The sequence below is a fragment of the Macaca thibetana genome, chromosome 11, assembly GCF_024542745.1.
Source record: "Macaca thibetana thibetana isolate TM-01 chromosome 11, ASM2454274v1, whole genome shotgun sequence".
Taxonomy (NCBI): Eukaryota; Metazoa; Chordata; class Mammalia; order Primates; family Cercopithecidae; genus Macaca; species Macaca thibetana.
In genome coordinates this window covers 9,263,535-9,282,920 of record NC_065588.1, presented here as the reverse complement: position 1 = coordinate 9,282,920, position 19,386 = coordinate 9,263,535, and the positions used below count along the sequence as shown (strand labels likewise).

General features: G+C 38.4%; 1 protein-coding gene across 2 annotated transcripts in view; it reads left to right on the top strand.

Annotated features, from left to right (window-relative positions):
• The window catches only part of LOC126931414 (pregnancy zone protein), a 59,069-nt gene that overhangs the window by 26,330 nt on the left and 13,353 nt on the right, over positions 1-19,386 (top strand). For both annotated transcript variants that reach the window (XM_050749598.1, XM_050749599.1), the window contains exons 15-22: positions 655-804; positions 11,334-11,498; positions 11,948-12,053; positions 15,906-16,056; positions 16,734-16,962; positions 17,844-17,970; positions 18,323-18,444; positions 19,176-19,227. In XM_050749598.1, coding sequence (XP_050605555.1) covers positions 655-804; positions 11,334-11,498; positions 11,948-12,053; positions 15,906-16,056; positions 16,734-16,962; positions 17,844-17,970; positions 18,323-18,444; positions 19,176-19,227 — 1,102 coding nt within the window. The remainder of the gene's footprint in view (positions 1-654; positions 805-11,333; positions 11,499-11,947; positions 12,054-15,905; positions 16,057-16,733; positions 16,963-17,843; positions 17,971-18,322; positions 18,445-19,175; positions 19,228-19,386) is intronic.

The window sequence follows — 19,386 nt, the reverse complement described above, 5'->3', positions numbered from 1 at the left end:
CCAAATAAAATACGATCAGTTTTGTGTTCATGATGCTCTTCTCTGCTGATTCAATTGTGTGAGTATGTAAAATGCTAAGACTCAAAAGTTCCCAAAGCCTGAAGAATAAGTGCAAACAGTAGGATTACCTTATCATGTGTCAGAGATAAAGATGGCCATCTAAAAATCAAACAAGATATCTATCCTTATTCTGCCTCAGTTGTCTCCTTAGGACAAGACTAAGCTACTGAGAAGCTATATTTTGTTAAGAGTCCCCACCTATGTGCTAGTCATGTTTAAAAGAGTGAATAAATTAATGTGTTGCCAAAGTATTACATAATTTGGATCCTGTCTAAATAGCATCACTTTTGGTCACTGGAGTAGGTAAGCTTGTTATAAAATTAATACTTACAAACATAAGGGAAGTCATGTACCTTTTAACAGATCTAACTATTTATGTCTCTAGAGTTGTTGGGATCTGTGATTGGGGTAATAAGTGATTTACAAATTATTTTCTATTTTTAAAGTGAAGGAAACATATAAAAATAGGTTTCTGACTGACATCACCAACATAGTCGTATGAATTGAATATAAGGGTGACTTAGGAGATGCAGGTGACTGCAAGATTACAGAAGTTGGGAAAATGCTAGTTGACGTTCCCTTCATTTCCCACAGGTGAATTTGAGCTTCAGCCCAGCACAAAGTCCCCCAGCCTCACACGCCCACCTGCGAGTAGGAGCTGCTCCGCAGTCCCTCTGCGCCCTTCGTGCTGTGGACCAAAGCATGCTGCTCATGAAGCCTGAGGCTGAGCTCTCCGCGTCCTCAGTGAGTTTCCAGCAGCCTTGGGGACCAGGAAGGGCCGTTCCAGAGGCTCAGAGCAGGAAGCCTCTGTTGAGAGTAAAATGTAACAGTAAAAATACTTCCCACTTGCCGAGTACTTGATAGTTTCTCAAGCTGTCTCATATAGGTTTTCTCACTTAATCTGCCCAACATTCCGGAGAGTAGTAGTCCCATTTTAAGATGAGAAAAGATGATTCAGAATAGTTGAGAGATTTGTTCAAGATAAGTGGCATAAGCTGAGATGTGATTCTGAAATTCTGAATCTGCCTGCAAGTATAATTCCTTCTATGACACAGCTTCTATTTCTGTAAATAATCAAGTCTTAACCTCAGTTATTAATGTCTTACAGTGATCTTCATGAAAGCTATATTTTAAGATTCCCCACTTATGTGATAGTCGTGTTTAAAAGAGTGTTGCCCAAGTAATAGATAATTTGGATCCTGTCTAAATAGAATCACTTTTGGTCACTGGAGTAGGTAAGCTTGTTATAAAATTAATACCTGCAAACATAAGGGAAGTCATGTACCTTTTAACAGATCTAACTATTTATGTCTGTAGAGTTGTTGGCATCTGTGAAAGTGGTAATCAGTGATTTACAAATTATTGTCTACTTTTAGAAAATGACCTACTACACCTTTGTTAGCAATGTTGATTCACGGACTAAAATTTTAATTCTCTGCTCTTTACTATAGTTATATTAATTCATGGGGGTAACATTTGGCATGTTGTGATGATTTATTTATTATTATTATTATTATTTCAAGCTTACTACATGCTAGATCTGTTGTAGAAGCTGGGAAAACAGAAGGAAACGTATCACAGTCCTTGTCCTTAGAGAGAGGCAGTTAAAAAAGGCTATAGGTGGCTCAGCAAAATAAAAGGTGAACATTTGTTAATTATTGCCATTTGGAGAAAATACTGTCTAATATGGGGTTTTTGAAGAACAATTATCAGAAGGAAGGGAAAAGTTCAGAAACTACTTGTCTAACCTATTTAAAACTAGATTACTCATATTTGGAATTTTTAACATAACGCAAGAAAAAATAATATTATGATTTGATCATTGATAAAAAGTTATGAGAAATTTGATAGCTTTAACTGCCTCATGAATCACCATTTAAAAGGGTCAATTGACTTATGTATTTGGGAGGTATTATTACCTTTCAATGTTGCTTGGTAAATTAGTAATACGAAAGTTTCTTTTGTTTGTTCTAGTTTCTACTTCATGTCTATTAAAATGTTAAACTGTGAGATAACTATATCCAAGACCCCTGTCCTACTTTTAATTATCAAAATTAACATTCTTCAGGTTGGAGCATATCCACTAGTGCCCCCTGATCTGCAGGGGTGTGTCTCAAGACCTCCAACTGTGGATAGCACTGAACCCAATGGCCATCAGCCGGAACACGTTTATGTTCCTGTCTTCCACCCACAAATTTAATGCCTTTTCCATCTTAAGGAAGCACTTACCACGTACTGTAGCCATAATTTTTGTAGTTTGAGATGTCACAGCAAAACAAGCATGATTTTCTTTTTCCTTCTTCACAGTTTCATGGATAGAAGATTCATTCTTACCGTAGATCTTAGCAACCTCAGCATACATCATTTTTAATTTCCTTATCAAGTGGAGAACGTTCACCTTTTCACCTAAAGGAAGCACCTTAATGGCTTCTCTTTCACCTCCGAATTGCCAGCCTCAGTACTCTGGTGCATTGGGGCCATGATAAAGTAAAATAAGGGTGACTTGAACACAAGCACTGTGATACTGTGACAACCTTGTAACAGGATTCTAGGTGACTAAGGGGCAGGGAGTGGCTACAGTGTGGATCCACTGGAAAAATGGAGGATTCATGTCCCGAGCAGGATGAAGCAGGAAAGTGTGAGAGTTCATCATGTTGCTCAGAATGGCAGCAATTTAAAACTTATGAATCGTTTATTTCTGAATTTTCCGTTTAACATTTTTGGATCACAGTTGACCACAGATAATGGAAATCTTGGAAACCAAAACCGCAGATCGGGGAGATTGCTATAATCAAAATTTTTCTTGATCTTGATTTGCATTTGATATATATTTGATATATCTCCTCATAGCATAATAATTATTATGCAAGAGACAATGACTATATTTCTGTATTTTAGTTAGAGGAAACAACATCAAGAAGTTAACCTGATACAAGAAAACTGTCTCTTTGAGTGCTTTCTTTGGAAATATGCCTATTATTTTTACACTCTGTATTTATGGCAGTCTATTCTAAGCTATTAATTTCAGCAGGTAGTACAGGAATTTATTCTACCTCTGAAAAGTTTATGTCTGTCTTATTCTGTTTAGTCATATACATTTAACAGTCACTTCAGTAAGGTTTGGTAAACTTGGAGTGTTGTGGAAGTGAGAAGAAATTATGAACGTAACTGAAGATTTCAGATGATAAATTATAGAAACCTTTAAGCTCAGTCACTTTGAATAGTAATAGAAATCATTAGTTCACCCAATATAAATAATACACGTTCATTTATGTACCTACTTAATTCTCCTCAAAAACAAAGGTAAATAGATAAATAAGTAGAAAGGGTGTTTGTGTTAGCTACCTACTGCTGCATAACAATTTTCTTCAAAACCTAGTGGCTTCAAACAATAAACATTTATTATCACATGCGTTTCTGTGAGTCAGGAATTCAGAGCAGCTTAGCTAGGTGGGTCTAGCTTGTGACCTGTCATGATTGTGATTAACATGGTGGCCAAAGCTGCAGTCACCTGACAGCTTGACAGAGGTTGGAAGATCTGCTTCCAAGACGGGTTTCTCGAACGCTATCGGCAGGAGGCCTCGGTTCCTCACCACACAGAGGTCCTGGGGCTGCTGGTATCCCCATAATGTGGCAACTGTTCTTCTCCAGAGCATGTGATCCAAGAGAGCTAATGTGTTCCAAAGAGTGCTAAAGTTGCAGTATCTTTTATGACCTAGGCCTGAAAGTCATGTCCCCTCATTTCCACAATATCCCATTGGCTATAGAGGTCAACCCTGTTCATTGTGGGACGAACAATGTTAGGGCGTGAATACCAGGAGGCAGAGACTGTTGTGGGCAATTCTGGAAGCTGTCTCCTCAGCCTGACCTCTGATCCCCAGAAATACATGAGCTCTCACATGTAAAATATACTCGATCCTCTCTCTGAGGTCCCTAAAATTCTCATCGTAAAATAGGAACAGCTCAAAGGCTAAATATCATTTAAATCAGGTCCAAGTACAGATAATGCCTCTCAGGTATGATTCCTCAGGTCCAATACCTCTAGATACAAAGACATTGAGCTAAAGCGTACTCAAGTTATTTGGCCCCACACACTCAACATACAGTGGTGGAACTGGCATAGAATAGTCACTATTGACACTCCTGTTCAAAAAGGAGGAAACAAAAGGCACTCAGGGGTTACTGGTCCATAATTACTCAAGATTAAGCCAGGCAAATGGAAGTTCTCTGATTAAGACTCAATCTTACATCAGTCCAGGGATAAATATTCAGGCCTCTGGCCCTGCCCTGTGGGTTCTTGATTCTGTTGAGTCATGCATTTTCCATAAAAAGTACCCTGCATAGACATTGGTCTATCCAATATAATGATACAAGTTCATTCATGTGCCTATGTTGTTCTTTTATTTTTATTTTGAACATGGACTGTGTTTTATTTATTTATTTCTTCAACTTTTATTTTAACTTCAGAGGTACAAGTGCAGGATGTGAAGGGTTGCCACATAGGTAAACATGTGCATGGTGATTTGCTGCACAGATCAACCCACCACCTAGATATTAAGCCCAGCATCTATTAGCTATTCTTCCTGATACTCTCCCTCCCCACACCCTACCCTCTAATAGGCCCCAGTGAGTGTTGTTCTCCCCCATGTGTTCTCATCATTCAGCTCCCACTGATAAGTGAGAACATGTAGTGTTTAGTTTTCTGTTCCTGTGTTAGCTTGCTGAGGATAATGGTTTTCAGGTCTATCCATGTCCCTGCAAAGGACATGAACTCATCCTTTTTATGGCTGCATAGTATTCCATTGTGTATATGTACCACATTTTCTTTGTCCAGTCTATCATTGATGGGCATTTAGACTGATTCCATGTCTTTGCTATTGTGAATAGTGCTGCAGTGAACATATGCATGCGTTTATCTTTATAACAGAATAATTTATATTCCTTTGGGTATACACCCAGTAATGGGATTGCTGAGTCAAATGGTATTTTTGCCTCTGGGTCTTTGAGGAATCACCACACTTCTTCCACAATGGTTGAACTAATTCACACTCCCACCAACAGTAAAAAAGCATTCCTTTTTCTCTGCAACCTCACTGTTGTTTTTGACTTGTTAATAGCAGCCATTCTGACTGGTGTGAGATGGTATCTCATTGTGGTTTTGATTTGCATTTCTCTAATGATTAGAGGTGTTGAGCTTTTTTCATATGTTTGTTGGCTGCATGTGTGTTTTCTTTTGAGAACTGTCTGTTCATGTCCTTTGCCCACTTTTTAATGGGTTTTTATTTCTTGTAAGTTTGTTTAAGTTACTTGTAGACTCTGGATATTAGGCCTTTCTCAGGTGGGTAGATTGGGAAAATTTTCTCCCATTCTTTAAGTTGTGTGTTCACTCTAATGATAGTTCCTTTTGCTGTGCAGAAGCTCTTTAATTATATCCCATTTGTCAGTTTTTGCTTTTGTTGAAGTTGCTTTTGGCATTTTCATAGTGAAATCTTTGTCTGTGCCTATCTCCTGAATGGTATTGCCTAGATTTTCTTCAAGGGTCTTTATAGTTTTGGGTTTCACATTTAAGTATTTAATTCATCTTGAGTTAATTTTTGTATATGGTGTAAGGAAGGGGTCCAGTTTCAATTTTCTGCATATAACTAGCCAGCATTCCCAGCACCATTTATTAAATAGGGAGGACTTTCCCCATTGCTTGTTTTTGTCAAGTTTGTCAAAGATCAGATGGTTGTAGGTTTGCGGTTTTATTTCGGAGTTCTCTATTCTGTGCCATTGGTCTATGTGTCTGTTCTTATACCAGTACCATGCTGTTTTGGTTACTGTAACCTTGTAGTAAAGTTTGAAGTCAGGTAACATGATGCCTCCAGTTTTGCTCTTCTTGCTTAGAATTGTCTTGGCAATTCAGGCTCTTTTTTGCTTCCATATGAATTTTAAAATAGATTTTTCTAATTCTGTGAAGAATGTCAATGGTAGTTTAATGGGAATAACATTGAATCTATAAGATACTTTGGGCAGTAGAGCCATTGTCATTACATTGATTCTTCCTATGCATGAGGATGGAATGTTTCTCCATTTTCTGTGTCCTCTCTGATATCCCTGAGCAGTGGCTTGTAGCTCTTGAAGAGGTCCTTCACTTCCCATGTTAGCTGTATTCCTAGGTATTTTATTCTTTCTGTAGCAATTGTGAATGGGAGTTCATTCATGATTTGGATCTCTGCTTGCCTGTTGTTGGTGTATAGAAATGCTTGTGATTTTTGCACATTGATTTTGTATCTTGAGACTTTGCTGAAGTTGCTTATCAGCTTAAGAATCTTTTGGGCTGAGATAATGGGGTTTTCTAGATATAAAATCACGTCATCTGCAAATAAAGATAACTTGACTTTCTCTCTTGCTATTCAAATACACTTTATTTATTTCTCTTGCCTGATTGCCCTGGCCAGAAATTCCAACATTATGTTGAATGGGAGTGGTGACAGAGGGCATCCCTGTCTTGTGCCAGTTTTCAAGGGGAATGCTCCCAGATTTTGCCCATTCAGTATGATATTGGGTGTGTGTTTGTCATATATGTCTCTTATGAAGTATGTTCCTTCAATACCTAGTTTGAGAGTTTTTAACATAAAGGGATGTTGATTTTATCAAAGGTCTTTTCTGCATCTATTGAGATAATCAGGTGGTTTTTGTCTTTAGTTCTGTTTATGTAATGAATCGCATTTATTGATTTGTGTATGTTGAGCCAAGCTTGCATCCCAGGGATGAAGCCTACTTGGTTGTGGTGAATAAGCTTTTTAATGTGCTGCTGGATTTGGTCTGCAAGTATTTTGTTGAGGATTTTTGCATCGAAGTTCATCAGAGATATTGGCCTGAAGCTTTATTTTTCTGTTGTAACTCTGCCAGGTTTTGGTATCAAGACGATGGTGGCCTCATAGAATGAGTTAGGGAGGAGTCCTTCCTTTTCAATTTTGGGAATAGTTTTAGTAGAAATTGTACCAGCTCTTCTTTGTGCCTGTGGTAGAATTCAGCTGTTAATCCATCTGGTCCTGGGCTTTTTTTGGTTGTTAGATTGTTTATTACTGCCTCAATTTCAGAACTCGTTATTGGTCTATTCAAATATTTAATTTCTTCCTGGTTCAGTCTCCAGAGGGTGTATGTGTCCAGTAATTTATCCATTTCTTCTAGATTTTCTAGTTTATGTACACAGAGGTGTTTATAGTATTCGCTAATGGTCGTTTGCATTTCTGTGAGGTCAGCGGTGATATCCCCTTATCATTTCTGATTGTGTCTACTTGATTCTTCTCTTTTTTTCTTCTCTATTAGTCTAGCTGTCAGTCTATTTTATTAACTTTTTTTTCAAAAAACCAGCTCCTGGATTCATTGTTTTTTTAAGAGGGTTTTTCATGTCTCTATCTCCTTCAGCTCAGCTCTGATCTTTGCTATTTCTTGTCTTCTGCTAGCTTTGGGGTTTGTATGCTCTTGGTTCTACAGTCCTTTTAGTTGAGATGTTAGGTTGTTGACTCGAGATCTTTCTAGCTTTTGGATGCAGACATTTACTGCTATAAATTTCCCACTTAACATTGTTTTAGCTGCATCCCAGGGATTGCAGTACATTGTCTCTTTGTTCTCATTAGTTTCAAATAACTTCTTGATTTCTGCCTTAATTTCATCATTTACCCAAGAGTCATTCAGGAGCAGTTTATTCAATTTCCATGTAGTTGTGTGGTTTTGAGTGAATTTCTCAATCTTGAGTTCTAATTTGATTGCACTGTTGTCTGAAAGACTGTTATGATTTCAGTTCTTGTGCATTTGCTGAGGAGTGTTTTACTTCCAATTATGTGATCAATTTTAGAGTAAATGCCATGTGGCAATGAGAAGAATTTATATGTTGTTGAATTTTGGTGGAGAGTTCTGTAGATCTCTATCAGGTCCACTTGATCCAGAGCTGAGTTCAGGTCCTAAATATCTTTGTTAATTTTCTGTCTTAATCATCCATCTAATATTGTCAGTGGTGTGTTAAAGTCTCTCGCTATCATTGTGTGGGAGTCTAAGTCTCTTTGTAGGTGTATAAGAACTTTATGAATCTGGGTGCTTCTATATTGGGTGCATATATATTTAGGATAGTTAGCTCTTCTTGTTGAATTGAACCTTTTACCATTATATAATACCCTTCTTTGTTTGTTTGTTTGTTTGATCTTTGTTGGTTTAAAGTCTGTTTTGTCAGAAACTAGGATTGCTTTTTTCTGTTTTCCATTTGCTTGGTAAATTTTCCTCCATCCCTTTATTTTGAGCTTGTGTCTCTCCTTGCATGTGAGATGAGTCTCTTGAAGACAGCATACTGATGATGGGTCTTGGCTCTTTATTCAGCTTGCCATTCTGTGTCTTTTAACTGGGGCATTAGCCCATTTACATTTGAGGTTAGTATTTTTATGTGTGAATTAGATCCTGTCATCATAATGCTTTTTTCCAGACTTGTTTATGTGGTTGCTTCACCGTGTTCCGGCCTGTGTACTTCGGTGTGTTTTTGTAGTGGCTGGTAATGGTCTTTCTTTTCCCAATGTAGTGCTTTCTTCAGGAGCTCTTGCAAGGCAGGCATTGTGGTGATAAATTTCCTAACCATTCACTTGTTTGAAAAGAATCTTATTTCTCCTTTGCTTATGAAGCTTAGTTTGGCCAGGTATAAAATTCTGGGTTGGAAATTATTTTCTTTTAGAATGCTGAATACTGGCCCCCAATTTCTTCTGGCTTGCATGGTTTTGGTGGAGAGGTCCACTGTTAGTATATGTTTCCTTTTGTAGGTGACCTGGCCTTTCTCTCTAGCTGCCCTTAACATGTTTTCTTTCATTTTGACATTGGAGAATCTGATGATTTTGTGTCTTTGGGTTGATCTTCTTGTGGAGTATCTTACTGGCCTTCTCTACATTTCCTGAATTTGAATGTTGGCCTATCTTGCTAGGTTGGGAAAGGTTCTCCTGGATGATATCCTGAATTATGTTTTCCAACTTGGTTCCATTCTCCTGTCTCTTTCAAGGATCCCAATCAGTCGTAGGTTTGGTCTTTTTACATAATCCCATATTTCTCAGAGGTTTCGTTCATTTCTTTCCATTCTTTCTTCTCTACTCTAGTCTGCCTGTCTTATTTCAGATAGATAATCTTCAGGCTCTGAGATTCTTTCCTCCTCTTGGTCTATCCTGCTAAGGATACTTGCAGTTGCATTGTGAAGTTCTTGTGATGTGGTTTTCAGCTCCATCAGGAGGTTATGTTCCTCTCTAAACTGGCTGTTCTGGCTACCAGCTCCTGTATTGTTTTATCAGGATTCTTAGCTTCTTTTCATTGGGTTACAGCTCAGCAAAGTTTATTATTATCCACTTTCTGAAGCCTACTTCTGTCAATTCAACCATCTTAGCCTCAGCCCAGTTCTGTGCCCTTGCTGGTGAGGTGTCACAGTCATTTGGAAGAGAAGAGGTACTCTGGCATTTGGAGTTTGCATTGTTTTTGAATTAATCCTTTCTCATCTTTGTGAGTTTATCTACCTTTAATCCTTGAGGTTGCTGCCCTTTGAATTAGATTTTTGTTGGGTCTTTTTTGTTGATGCTGTTGTTTTCTGCTTGTTTTTCTTTTAACAGTCAAGCCACTCTATCATGGGGTTGCTGAGGTTTGCTGGGGGTCCACTCCAGACCCCAGTTGCTTTGATTTCTCCCATACCTGGAGGTATCACCAGCAAAGGCCACAAAACAGCAAAGATGGCAGCCTGTGCCTTCCTCTAGAAGCTTCATCCTGGGGGGGTACTAACCTGTTGCCAGCCCACATGCAACTGTTGGAGGTGACTGGAGACCCTTATTGGGAGGTCTCACCCAGTCAAGAGGAATGGGATCAGGGACCTGCTCAAAGCAGCAGACTGGCTGCTTTTTGGTAGAGCAGGTGTGCTGCATTGGGTGGGATCCTTCCTCGTCTGGATCACCTGTATTCTCCAAAGCCAGCAGGTTGAAGTGGCAGAGTCAACCGAACTGCAGAGATGGCAGACACCCCTGCCCCCCAGGAACTCGGTCCCCGGGAGAGATCAAAGCTCTGTCTTTAGAACCCTGCCTGGAGTACCTGAAGCCCCCACAGAAAGGTCCCACTCGGTGAGGAGGAATGGATCAGGGTCCCACTTAAAGAAGCAGTCTGATCACAATCTGGCAAGGTAGTTGTGCTGCATCGTGGGAGACCCTTCCTCATCCTGACCATCTGTATTCCCCAAGCCTGCAGGCTGGAGTGGCTGAGTCCTCAGAACCACAGAGATGGCAGCCACCTCTCCCCCAGGAACTCAGGTCCATCTCAGGTGGACTCCAACCCACTGCCATTGGCTGGCTGGGATTCCAAGACAGTGAGTCTTAACCTGTGAGGTGCTGTGGAAGTGGGGTCCACAGGATGATGCTCTTTGGCTTTCTGAATTCAGCCCCCTTCGTAGGGACATGTACAAACAGATTTCCTACCTTTCCAGGGATCCCAGGGCCGGAGTACTTAAAACTCCTGGGTCTCTGTGTGCCTAAGTGGCTGCTCTGCCAAGACTCCACACAGCTTTGTGTATCAGACCCAAGGCCCTGATGGCGTGGGTTCACTAGGGTATCTCCTGATCCACCGGTTGCAAAGATCCATGGGAGAAGTGTGATTTCCCAGGCGAGGTTGCACAATCACTCCTTCCGTTGCCCTCCCCCACCTTCACCCCTGCTGCTTTTCATTGTTCTCTGTGGCTCAGGTTGCTTGCCTAGTCAGTCTCAATGTGAGAACCTGGGTATTTCAGTTGAAGGTGCTGAATTTAATATCCCTTTTTCATTCCACTCCGTAAGTGCTGCAGACCACAGCTGCTTCTAATTGGCCATCTATACGATTTTCTATCTGAGAATAAGCCTCAGTAGACGTAAATGTTTAACAGATGGCAATAATAATTTGTAGCTAAATTCCTCAGGGCATTAAGTATTAATTAAACACAGATGCAAGTTAGGTCTTCTTCCTATATTTAGTCTATTTTTACCTGTAGACTCTACAATGAAGTTTTAATTAATCCTTCATAACTTAAGGTTTTATTAATCTTTGGAAGCATTTTCCCAAGTAGGTTTTATTTCTTTATGACAAAACAACACTGTTAAATATAAGGAAAATCTTCAACTTATCTCTAAGGTACCAACTACATGAACACACTCAAGAAAAGATTGGTGATAATTATTTTATTTCTCTCAGTTCATTCTATTTCAAAAGAAAAGTAAGTAACAGTTCTGCCTTTGATCTCTCCACTGCTACAGGTATATAATCTGCTAACTGTGAAGGATCTCACCAATTTTCCTGACAATGTGGACCATCAGGAGGAAGAACAAGGACACTGTCCCCATCCTTTCTTCATTCGTAATGGAGCCTTCTATGTTCCCTTATCAAGTAATGATGAAGCAGATATTTATAGCTTTCTCAAGGTAAAATTCTCACTACTTATTAACATGCTGGCTTGTGATTTTTTGAATGTTAATAAAACTCTATCTATTCATAATCTTAGTAATTATGTAGACTTGCCTCTCCATTTTTCAGCAGAGAAAAATGAAGCCAATTAAAAGGTTAAAGTCTCTGTCAGGACCACATAGAAGCTCAGTTTGTGAGTCAGGGCTAGATCTAACCTCTGCCTATTCATCCAGATACCTTTTAGTTATATTTAGGGTTTTCTTGCAAACTAAAAAATAATAAATAAAGAATAAAATCTTAATAACCCATAAGTTTTATAATTTAACTACTCTATATTTACTGTCAAGTGTTTTGCCATAGAATTAATATAAGGTTACTGGAATTACATAGGGCAGTCTCTAAGGATAGTATGTTTTATATATTCTAATCAAGCTTATAAGTTGATTGAATAATTATTTTTTTCCAGGGGATGGGATTGAAGGTGTTCACTAACTCGAAAATCCGAAAACCAAAGTCGTGTTCAGTCATCCCCCCCATGTCTGCAGGAGTAATAAGTCAAGGATACTATGGAGGTAAAATTTGCTTTTAATTTTATTTCATGTCCAACAATATTACTATGCCAAAAATGCTAAAATGAAATAATGTAGCCCTATTTCCATTTTATACACACAAAGAAACCAAGATTCAAATTAATTGTTTCTTGCTGAGGTGACTTAGCTGGTGATAGCCAGAACTGATCAAGGATTATTTTTTAGATACAACAGATACTTCAGGGCACAAAATCAGATAAAATACAAGATTCTGATGTACCATAAGAGAGGGAAAATGCTGACAACGGAAGGAGAGAATAATTCTGATTATGGAAACAGGAAAGAAATTCATAGGGATGCTGTATTTTTCAAAACATAAAGAAGGACAAAGGGCTTCACTGGTGACCAGAAACAACGTGAACATCACAGAAATATCTCATAATCCATGGCCAAACCCACTACTCAAATAGAGCAGCCTTTTTCAAGACCCTTCAACTTATTAAAACATCTGTCTCATCACCAGATCTACTTACATTTGAACACTATCCAGCCATTTCTCATCCCTCTATCATGAATCCAACTCCCCTTTTCTCCAAAATATTCCTGACGTCCATCTGCTAACAAATATTTATATGCTCGGATTGGAAATTAGAAGTCCTATATGTGAAATGGGTGTGTCACATCTCCTCTTTAAGACTCAAATCCTTCGTTAATAAATTGAAGGAATTTGACTAATGGTTCTTCAAGACCTTGCAAAATGCCCAATAAGATAACTAAATATAATGTACCAACACAAATTAAGAACTTTGATTATTTAAATAGCATTTTCCATGTTCCTTGGCATTTAAGATTAATATCAATGTTTAAATGAGCTTTATTATTAAGAAAATGGCACCTTTTCAAGGGCCATGGACTGTTTATCTCTAAGTATACCTTCAATGATAGCACAAATTTCAAACAATTTCTCAAAAGTGGTAAATACGATTTTGTCATGTAACTAAGATGTTATATAAACAATGAGAATAGAGAATAAGGGAAAGGAAAATAGCCATGATATTTACATAGAACAAACTTCAAGTTTAAACCATGGAGGTTTAGGGGGAAGGAAATGTTCTTGAATTTATTAAAACCGGAATTGGGGGTATATAATAACACTCAGGATAAAAAAGAGCTTCTAAAATGTGTGGTGAATACACAACAGGGATTGAAATTAGTAGCTATAAATGAGTCAGGTATATGAGGAAATAAAAGAACTAAGAAAACTGAAATATCTTGTGAAATTTCTGGATAATAAGTTCAACAACATGAAGCCATTTCCATGACTATTTGGGAAGTCATCATGCACCCTGAAAGTGTTTAATGCTATAGAACAGTACATATGAAGAAGATCAATTCAATAGCATTGATAGGACCTAAAAGAGAGGACGAGTGAAAGATAATAATTAAACTAAACAAGGAACTAAAATTATGCTAGACAATGAAAGACATGGCTAGTACTTGAAACTACAAAAATTAAGAAGTTACAAATTTTAACTCGTGTGTTCAATAGTTACTGACATAGTTTCTGGTTATATAACAAACATTAAGAACAAAACTATTCAACTATATGAAGGTTATGTTCTAATAGGCTCAGAGAGAATATAAACAAAATAAGCAAGTAAATTATATGGCTCACTATAAGTTCATAAATACTATATGGAAAAATTCAAGTAGGGAAGGGATGTTGAGACTGAAGGAAGTTGAAGATTTAAATGGGGGGGTGGTCAGTAAAAATCTTACCAAGAGAGTGAAATTTGAGCAAAAACTTCAAGGAAGACAACAAGCCATGTGACTCTCTGGAAGACGAGTGTCATAGTCCTAGGAAACAATATCAATAATAGAAAATACTTATGCAGTGTTTTCTATGCTCCAGGAGATAGGTAATAGGGAGATAGATGATTGATAGATTGGTAGGTTTGATAGATCAATGGATAGTTATAGATAGATGAGTTTAGATAGATTTCCTTAATTCTTGCAGTAGCCTTATAAGGTAGGTATTTTTAACACCATTTTTCATATGGAAAACTGAGGCCCAAAAAGGTTAAATAACTCAGCCATTAAGATCTCATAGCCAATAAAATGTAGCACACGGTAGATTCAAGTCAGGGAGTTTGATTCCAGATCTCATGTTCATAACCTCTTCACTAGTCTATCTCTCAAAGGCTTTGAGGTGAGAGTATGCCTGAAATGCTCTAAGCAGAGAAAGAAAACCAGTGTGGTTGGAACAGAATGAATAAAGTGTGAGCAGTTGGAGAGAGAGATCAGAGCAATACTTGAGGCCACATTGTGTGGGCCTCGTAGGTCATAGTAAGGACTTGACTTTTATACTATGAGTGAAATAAGAAGCTTTTCAGAAGAGGGGTGACATGATCTAACATGTGTCTCAATCACACTAGATTCTAAATTAAAAGAAAATGTTCAGGGTTTTTTTTTTTGTTTTTGTTGTTGTTTGCTTGAAGGTATTAAAAGTCAAAAAGTATTACAAAGCTGGGTTGAGCAGCCCTTTTTAAGCCATGAACAGAAAATTTCATTGAAAGTATTTTGAGATCAGCAACAAAACAGAGTATGAGTGGCTTAGTCCAGAGTTCAACAAATTTTCATAAAGTCAAATGGGGAAAAGAAGCAAGAAAAAAAAATAAGATTTTTGTCCTGGGAAACTGATTCAAAGGCATTTACTGTAGAGATTATTAGTTGTGTCATGCAGAAGAATAAAACTTTGATACAGAGACTAAGACAGGATACATGGAAAGTCAAGTTGACAGTAAGAGTAGGAAGGATACAGCCATCGTCCTCTGAATGGAGTTGAAATAACACATAATGCCATGGTTTGTTAACTGCAATAACTGGAGGAGTTTGAGGGCCCTTGACATATCCAACAGAAAATGGAAAATAGTTCATTTAGATGTATCATCCTTTTAGATATTTCAATATTTAAGATAAGAGTGAAGACAGAGAGGACAGAACATCAGTGAAAAATCAGAGTCAGAAATCATTACCACTTAGAAGGACATGGGGCAAGAAGGTGTATGATATTCACTAAAGAAATTACTACTGATGCTTTTTTCAGTGTAGAAAACTATTAGGGTGAAATTGCTAGAAATATATTTTTCCTTATAAGTATTCTTTCACAAGGTATTTCTGAAATATCAGATGGGATACATGGGAGAGAGATCTTAACTCAAATTCAATTAGTAAGCATGATTTCAGGCACAACATGGACAAAATTGCCTACATGTCTAGCTCTCTGCCCTCTCACATTGGTAAATGATTTCTTTGTCTCAACTACACAGCCATTCCAAATGGAAATATCTGTTTTTGACATCCAAATTGTTTATTTCAGATGTCAAAAAATAAGTGGAATAAAATCTAATGCTCTAATCTTATTCCCCAGAGAACAACAGTTTTGCAAACTTCCATACAGTACACAGAATTTAAGTCATTAAATTCTGTTCACTCCACTGGTAATTCCATTTTCAGTATAGCAACCACTGACAATGCCTAAAGAGCATTTTACAATTCCTGCTGAGATTCTCTAAGAATGAAGCAATACTGTCTCAACTTCAAAACTGTTCCTTCCCCACAAAACCCATAGAACTGTCTCCAAATGATCTTGTTTTTCCAGCTTCCACTCACATCAAATTATGCTATGTCTAGGATACATGGAATTTCCACCTTTGACAAAGACTCCTCTCTTTTCAGAGAGTGAGGGATCACAAAGTAGTTCCCAAGTTCTACAACTTCTGTAAGACTTTTAGGACAGTCTGAGCAGGAAAACTGAAAATTTGTTCTCTGACGTCTCACGTGTGCACCATGAAATTAATGAATGTTTTTCCCTAACTAGACAATTTTCTCTAGTAGGTCTAGGAGTAGCAGGGAGGCCATATCCTCCTCAAATGAGCGCCTATAATATAATGCCTTTAAATAATGAACAAAGTTCAGGGCCAGTCCCTGAAACGGTGCGAAGCTATTTTCCTGAGACTTGGATCTGGGAGTTGGTGGCAGTGGAGTAAGTAACTTTACTTTCCTCCATTTGCTGAAGGGGAGGGAATGTGGTTCCTCCAACATTTTCAATTCTAAGATAATCTTTCTGAAAGGTTCTGAATAATTATCTTAACCTCTTTTTAGGATAGACCTAAGTAAAATGCTGCAATTGTATAGGCTTATTAATATAATCGTCTCAGTGCTGAGCAATTCTAAAATAATTATTCCTGATACTGTCAAATAGTAGACATGAGAACTATAATATTCAGTTCTATATGTACTGCTTAATGTCATTCAGGGAGCCTTCTGTAAATATCAGGGCTGGAGCAGGCACATAAACAAATCAGGCTACATTAATCCAGTGGTCTCATTGGTCATGATTCTTAAAAATGCTTATTTATGGGATTACACACTAGCAAGGGAAGTTAAGGACCAAAATGAATCACAATTCAAATATTTTTATTCCAAGTACAGACATGTGGGATGTGATCATTTGTTGATAAGAGGGAGAGGTACCATTTAGTGGCTTTTGTTTTCCCAGCTCAGATCCCAGGACATAATCTAGTGTTCACATGCATGCACACACCCATATACCCTTAAGTGGATTCAGTTCTTGACATTAGCTTTATGCATATCGATTCTCACTTGAGGAAAGGTGGCTCACATTTATTATTTGTATTCTTCACTTGTCCTCCACCCCAGCTCATCAGGTGTGGCTGAGGTAGGAGTAACAGTCCCTGACACCATCACCGAGTGGAAGGCAGGAGCCTTCTGCCTGTCTGAAGACGCTGGACTTGGTATCTCTTCCACTGCCTCCCTCCGAGCCTTCCAGCCCTTCTTTGTGGAGCTCACAATGCCCTACTCTGTGATCCGTGGAGAGGCCTTCACACTCAAGGCCACGGTCCTAAACTACCTTCCCAAATGCATCCGGGTAAGGAAAATGAGGGTGAACAGGAAAGGTGGGTAGAACAAAAGATTCCTTTGATCAGTCAGCTCCTGATACTGTTCCTGAGACTAAGGATAATTCAAGGAATTGTGTGTTAGCACTGTGAATAATTAGTGCTATGCAAAGCAGGACATGATCAGAGAGATAATACAATGCTATGTGTGCTATGGGTGCTTAAACCATGGCTCTCTAAGCCACACCTTGCTTTTTTATTTTTTAGCGCGTGCAGAATTCTTTGCTACAAGTTAGATTTTATGCCAGGAACATTCTTGAAGCTGACACATAACTCAGCTTTCTCAATTCCACCAGTGTCATTCTCCAACCCCTCATCTTGAAATCTCCACAATATATAATTTTAATTTATCTTATAGCACGTATCTCTTTGTACATTATGTAATAGTGGTTGTATATAGATCATCTTTCTTGTAACACAATATCCTCAAGATCGGGAGCCTCTCATATACCATTCCCCGTGTTTTATGTCTTGTATGGAGTAGACATGTAATATATGTTCTAAGAAATAGGAGAAGAGAGGGAGGAAGAAACAGTCAGAAAATCTACATAGCAGCAGATAGTACTCCCGAGGGCAATATACAATCACTGCTTTTCCCTTTCATCTGCTACTGCCACGTCTGCATGTCTGCAATCTACCCTAACGCAAATGCCAGATCCTCCTAATACATAACCAGCCTTGATTTGTATCATTGCCATTTCCATGCTTCTTAAAGCATGGATGAATCTATATGACATCCATTTTTCTTACAAATCCCAATTTACTGCAGCATCTCACCCTTGGCCCCAATTCTATGTGTTCACGTCTTTCCATATTCTCATCATTTCTGTCTCTGCCTCACATGGGCTAATAGGTCAGTGTGCAGCTGAAAGCCTCTCCAGCCTTCCTAGCTTCCCAAAACACAAAGGGAGAAGAATCCTATTGTATCTGTGGAAATGAGCGGCAAACCTTGTCTTGGACAGTGACTCCTAAAACTCTGGGTGAGTGACAGTACCCAAAAGGGCCTATCAATCAACAAGGATGGTGGCTGTCTGAGCACTTTTTTCATCATATTCTCTGTTTTATTTGCCATAGATATAATTCTATAAAATTAATATTTTTTCCTATTTCTGTCCACAATGACCTCCTCCCACTGTTCTCACCCAAGCTAGTCCCCATAATCACTACTCTTGGACATTGGCTACTCAGTGTACATTAACCTTGTGGGTTTTTGTTTTTTTTTTTTTTTACCATTATTTTCTATTCTGGCCAATTGTAAGTTTAAGGTGTAGTCCTTAAAGGTGGTTGGACTATCAAAATGGATACTCATGTTTTCAATATTCCTTGTTTTAGGGAATGTGAACTTCTCAGTGAGTGCAGAGGCAATGCAGTCCCTAGAACTCTGTGGAAATGAGGTTGCTGAGGTCCCTGAGATTAAAAGAAAAGACACAGTCATCAAAACCCTGTTGGTGGAGGTAACATATTTTTGGGAGTCCCTAACAACTGTAAGAATGCAACACTGGCGGTCACTCTTGAGACAACAAAGAACCATTAATATCATGCTCACATAATACATCCTGTAAGACTAATGGAATTTCCTATCCTAAAAGCATTGCAGCAGACATTGCCAGCTATTGTAAATCTTTTTTCACAAACTATTTGAGTGCAATTTCTTGATCTCCACCTCTTTCCTAAGATTCACATCTCTCTCATGCCCATTACCTTTGATTCACTGCCCTTATTATCTCTTCCCATTTTCTTTCTACCACCTTCCTTTGTTCTTCACTGTTTTATGGATTTGTAATAATTTAATAACAAGTAGGATGTTATGTTCTCACTTATAAGTGGGAGCTGAATGATGCAAACACATGGACACATGGAGGGAAGCAACGCATATGGGGCCTGTCTGAGGGTGGGAGTGAGAGGAGGGAGAGCATCAGGAAGAATAGCTAGTGGATGCTGGGCTTAATACCTAGGTGAGGAGATGATCTGTGCAACAAACCACCGTGGCACACGTTTACTTATGTAACAAACCTGCACATCCTGCACATGTCCCCTTGAACTTAAAATAAAATTTGGGGAAAAAAAGAGTAGAATGGTAAACATCATTCACGTAAACCCTACCCATCAAAGAAAGGAATCTATGGTTATTCTCTTGTCACCGGGATGTTTCTATCTTTTCTCCTTTTCTTTCTTTTCATCCAAGGCTGAAGGTATTGAGCAAGAAAAGACTTTCAATTCCATGACCTGTGCCTCAGGTAAGAGTCCAGCCTCATAATCACAGTGGGATCAAAGCCACAGAGGGGTATAAACCTCAATGCATATTCATACATATTATCTCCCAGTTTTCAGCATGTTCCATTAAAGGCAGCATAATACTAAATATTTCTTTATGTACGTTTTACAGACGAAGACAT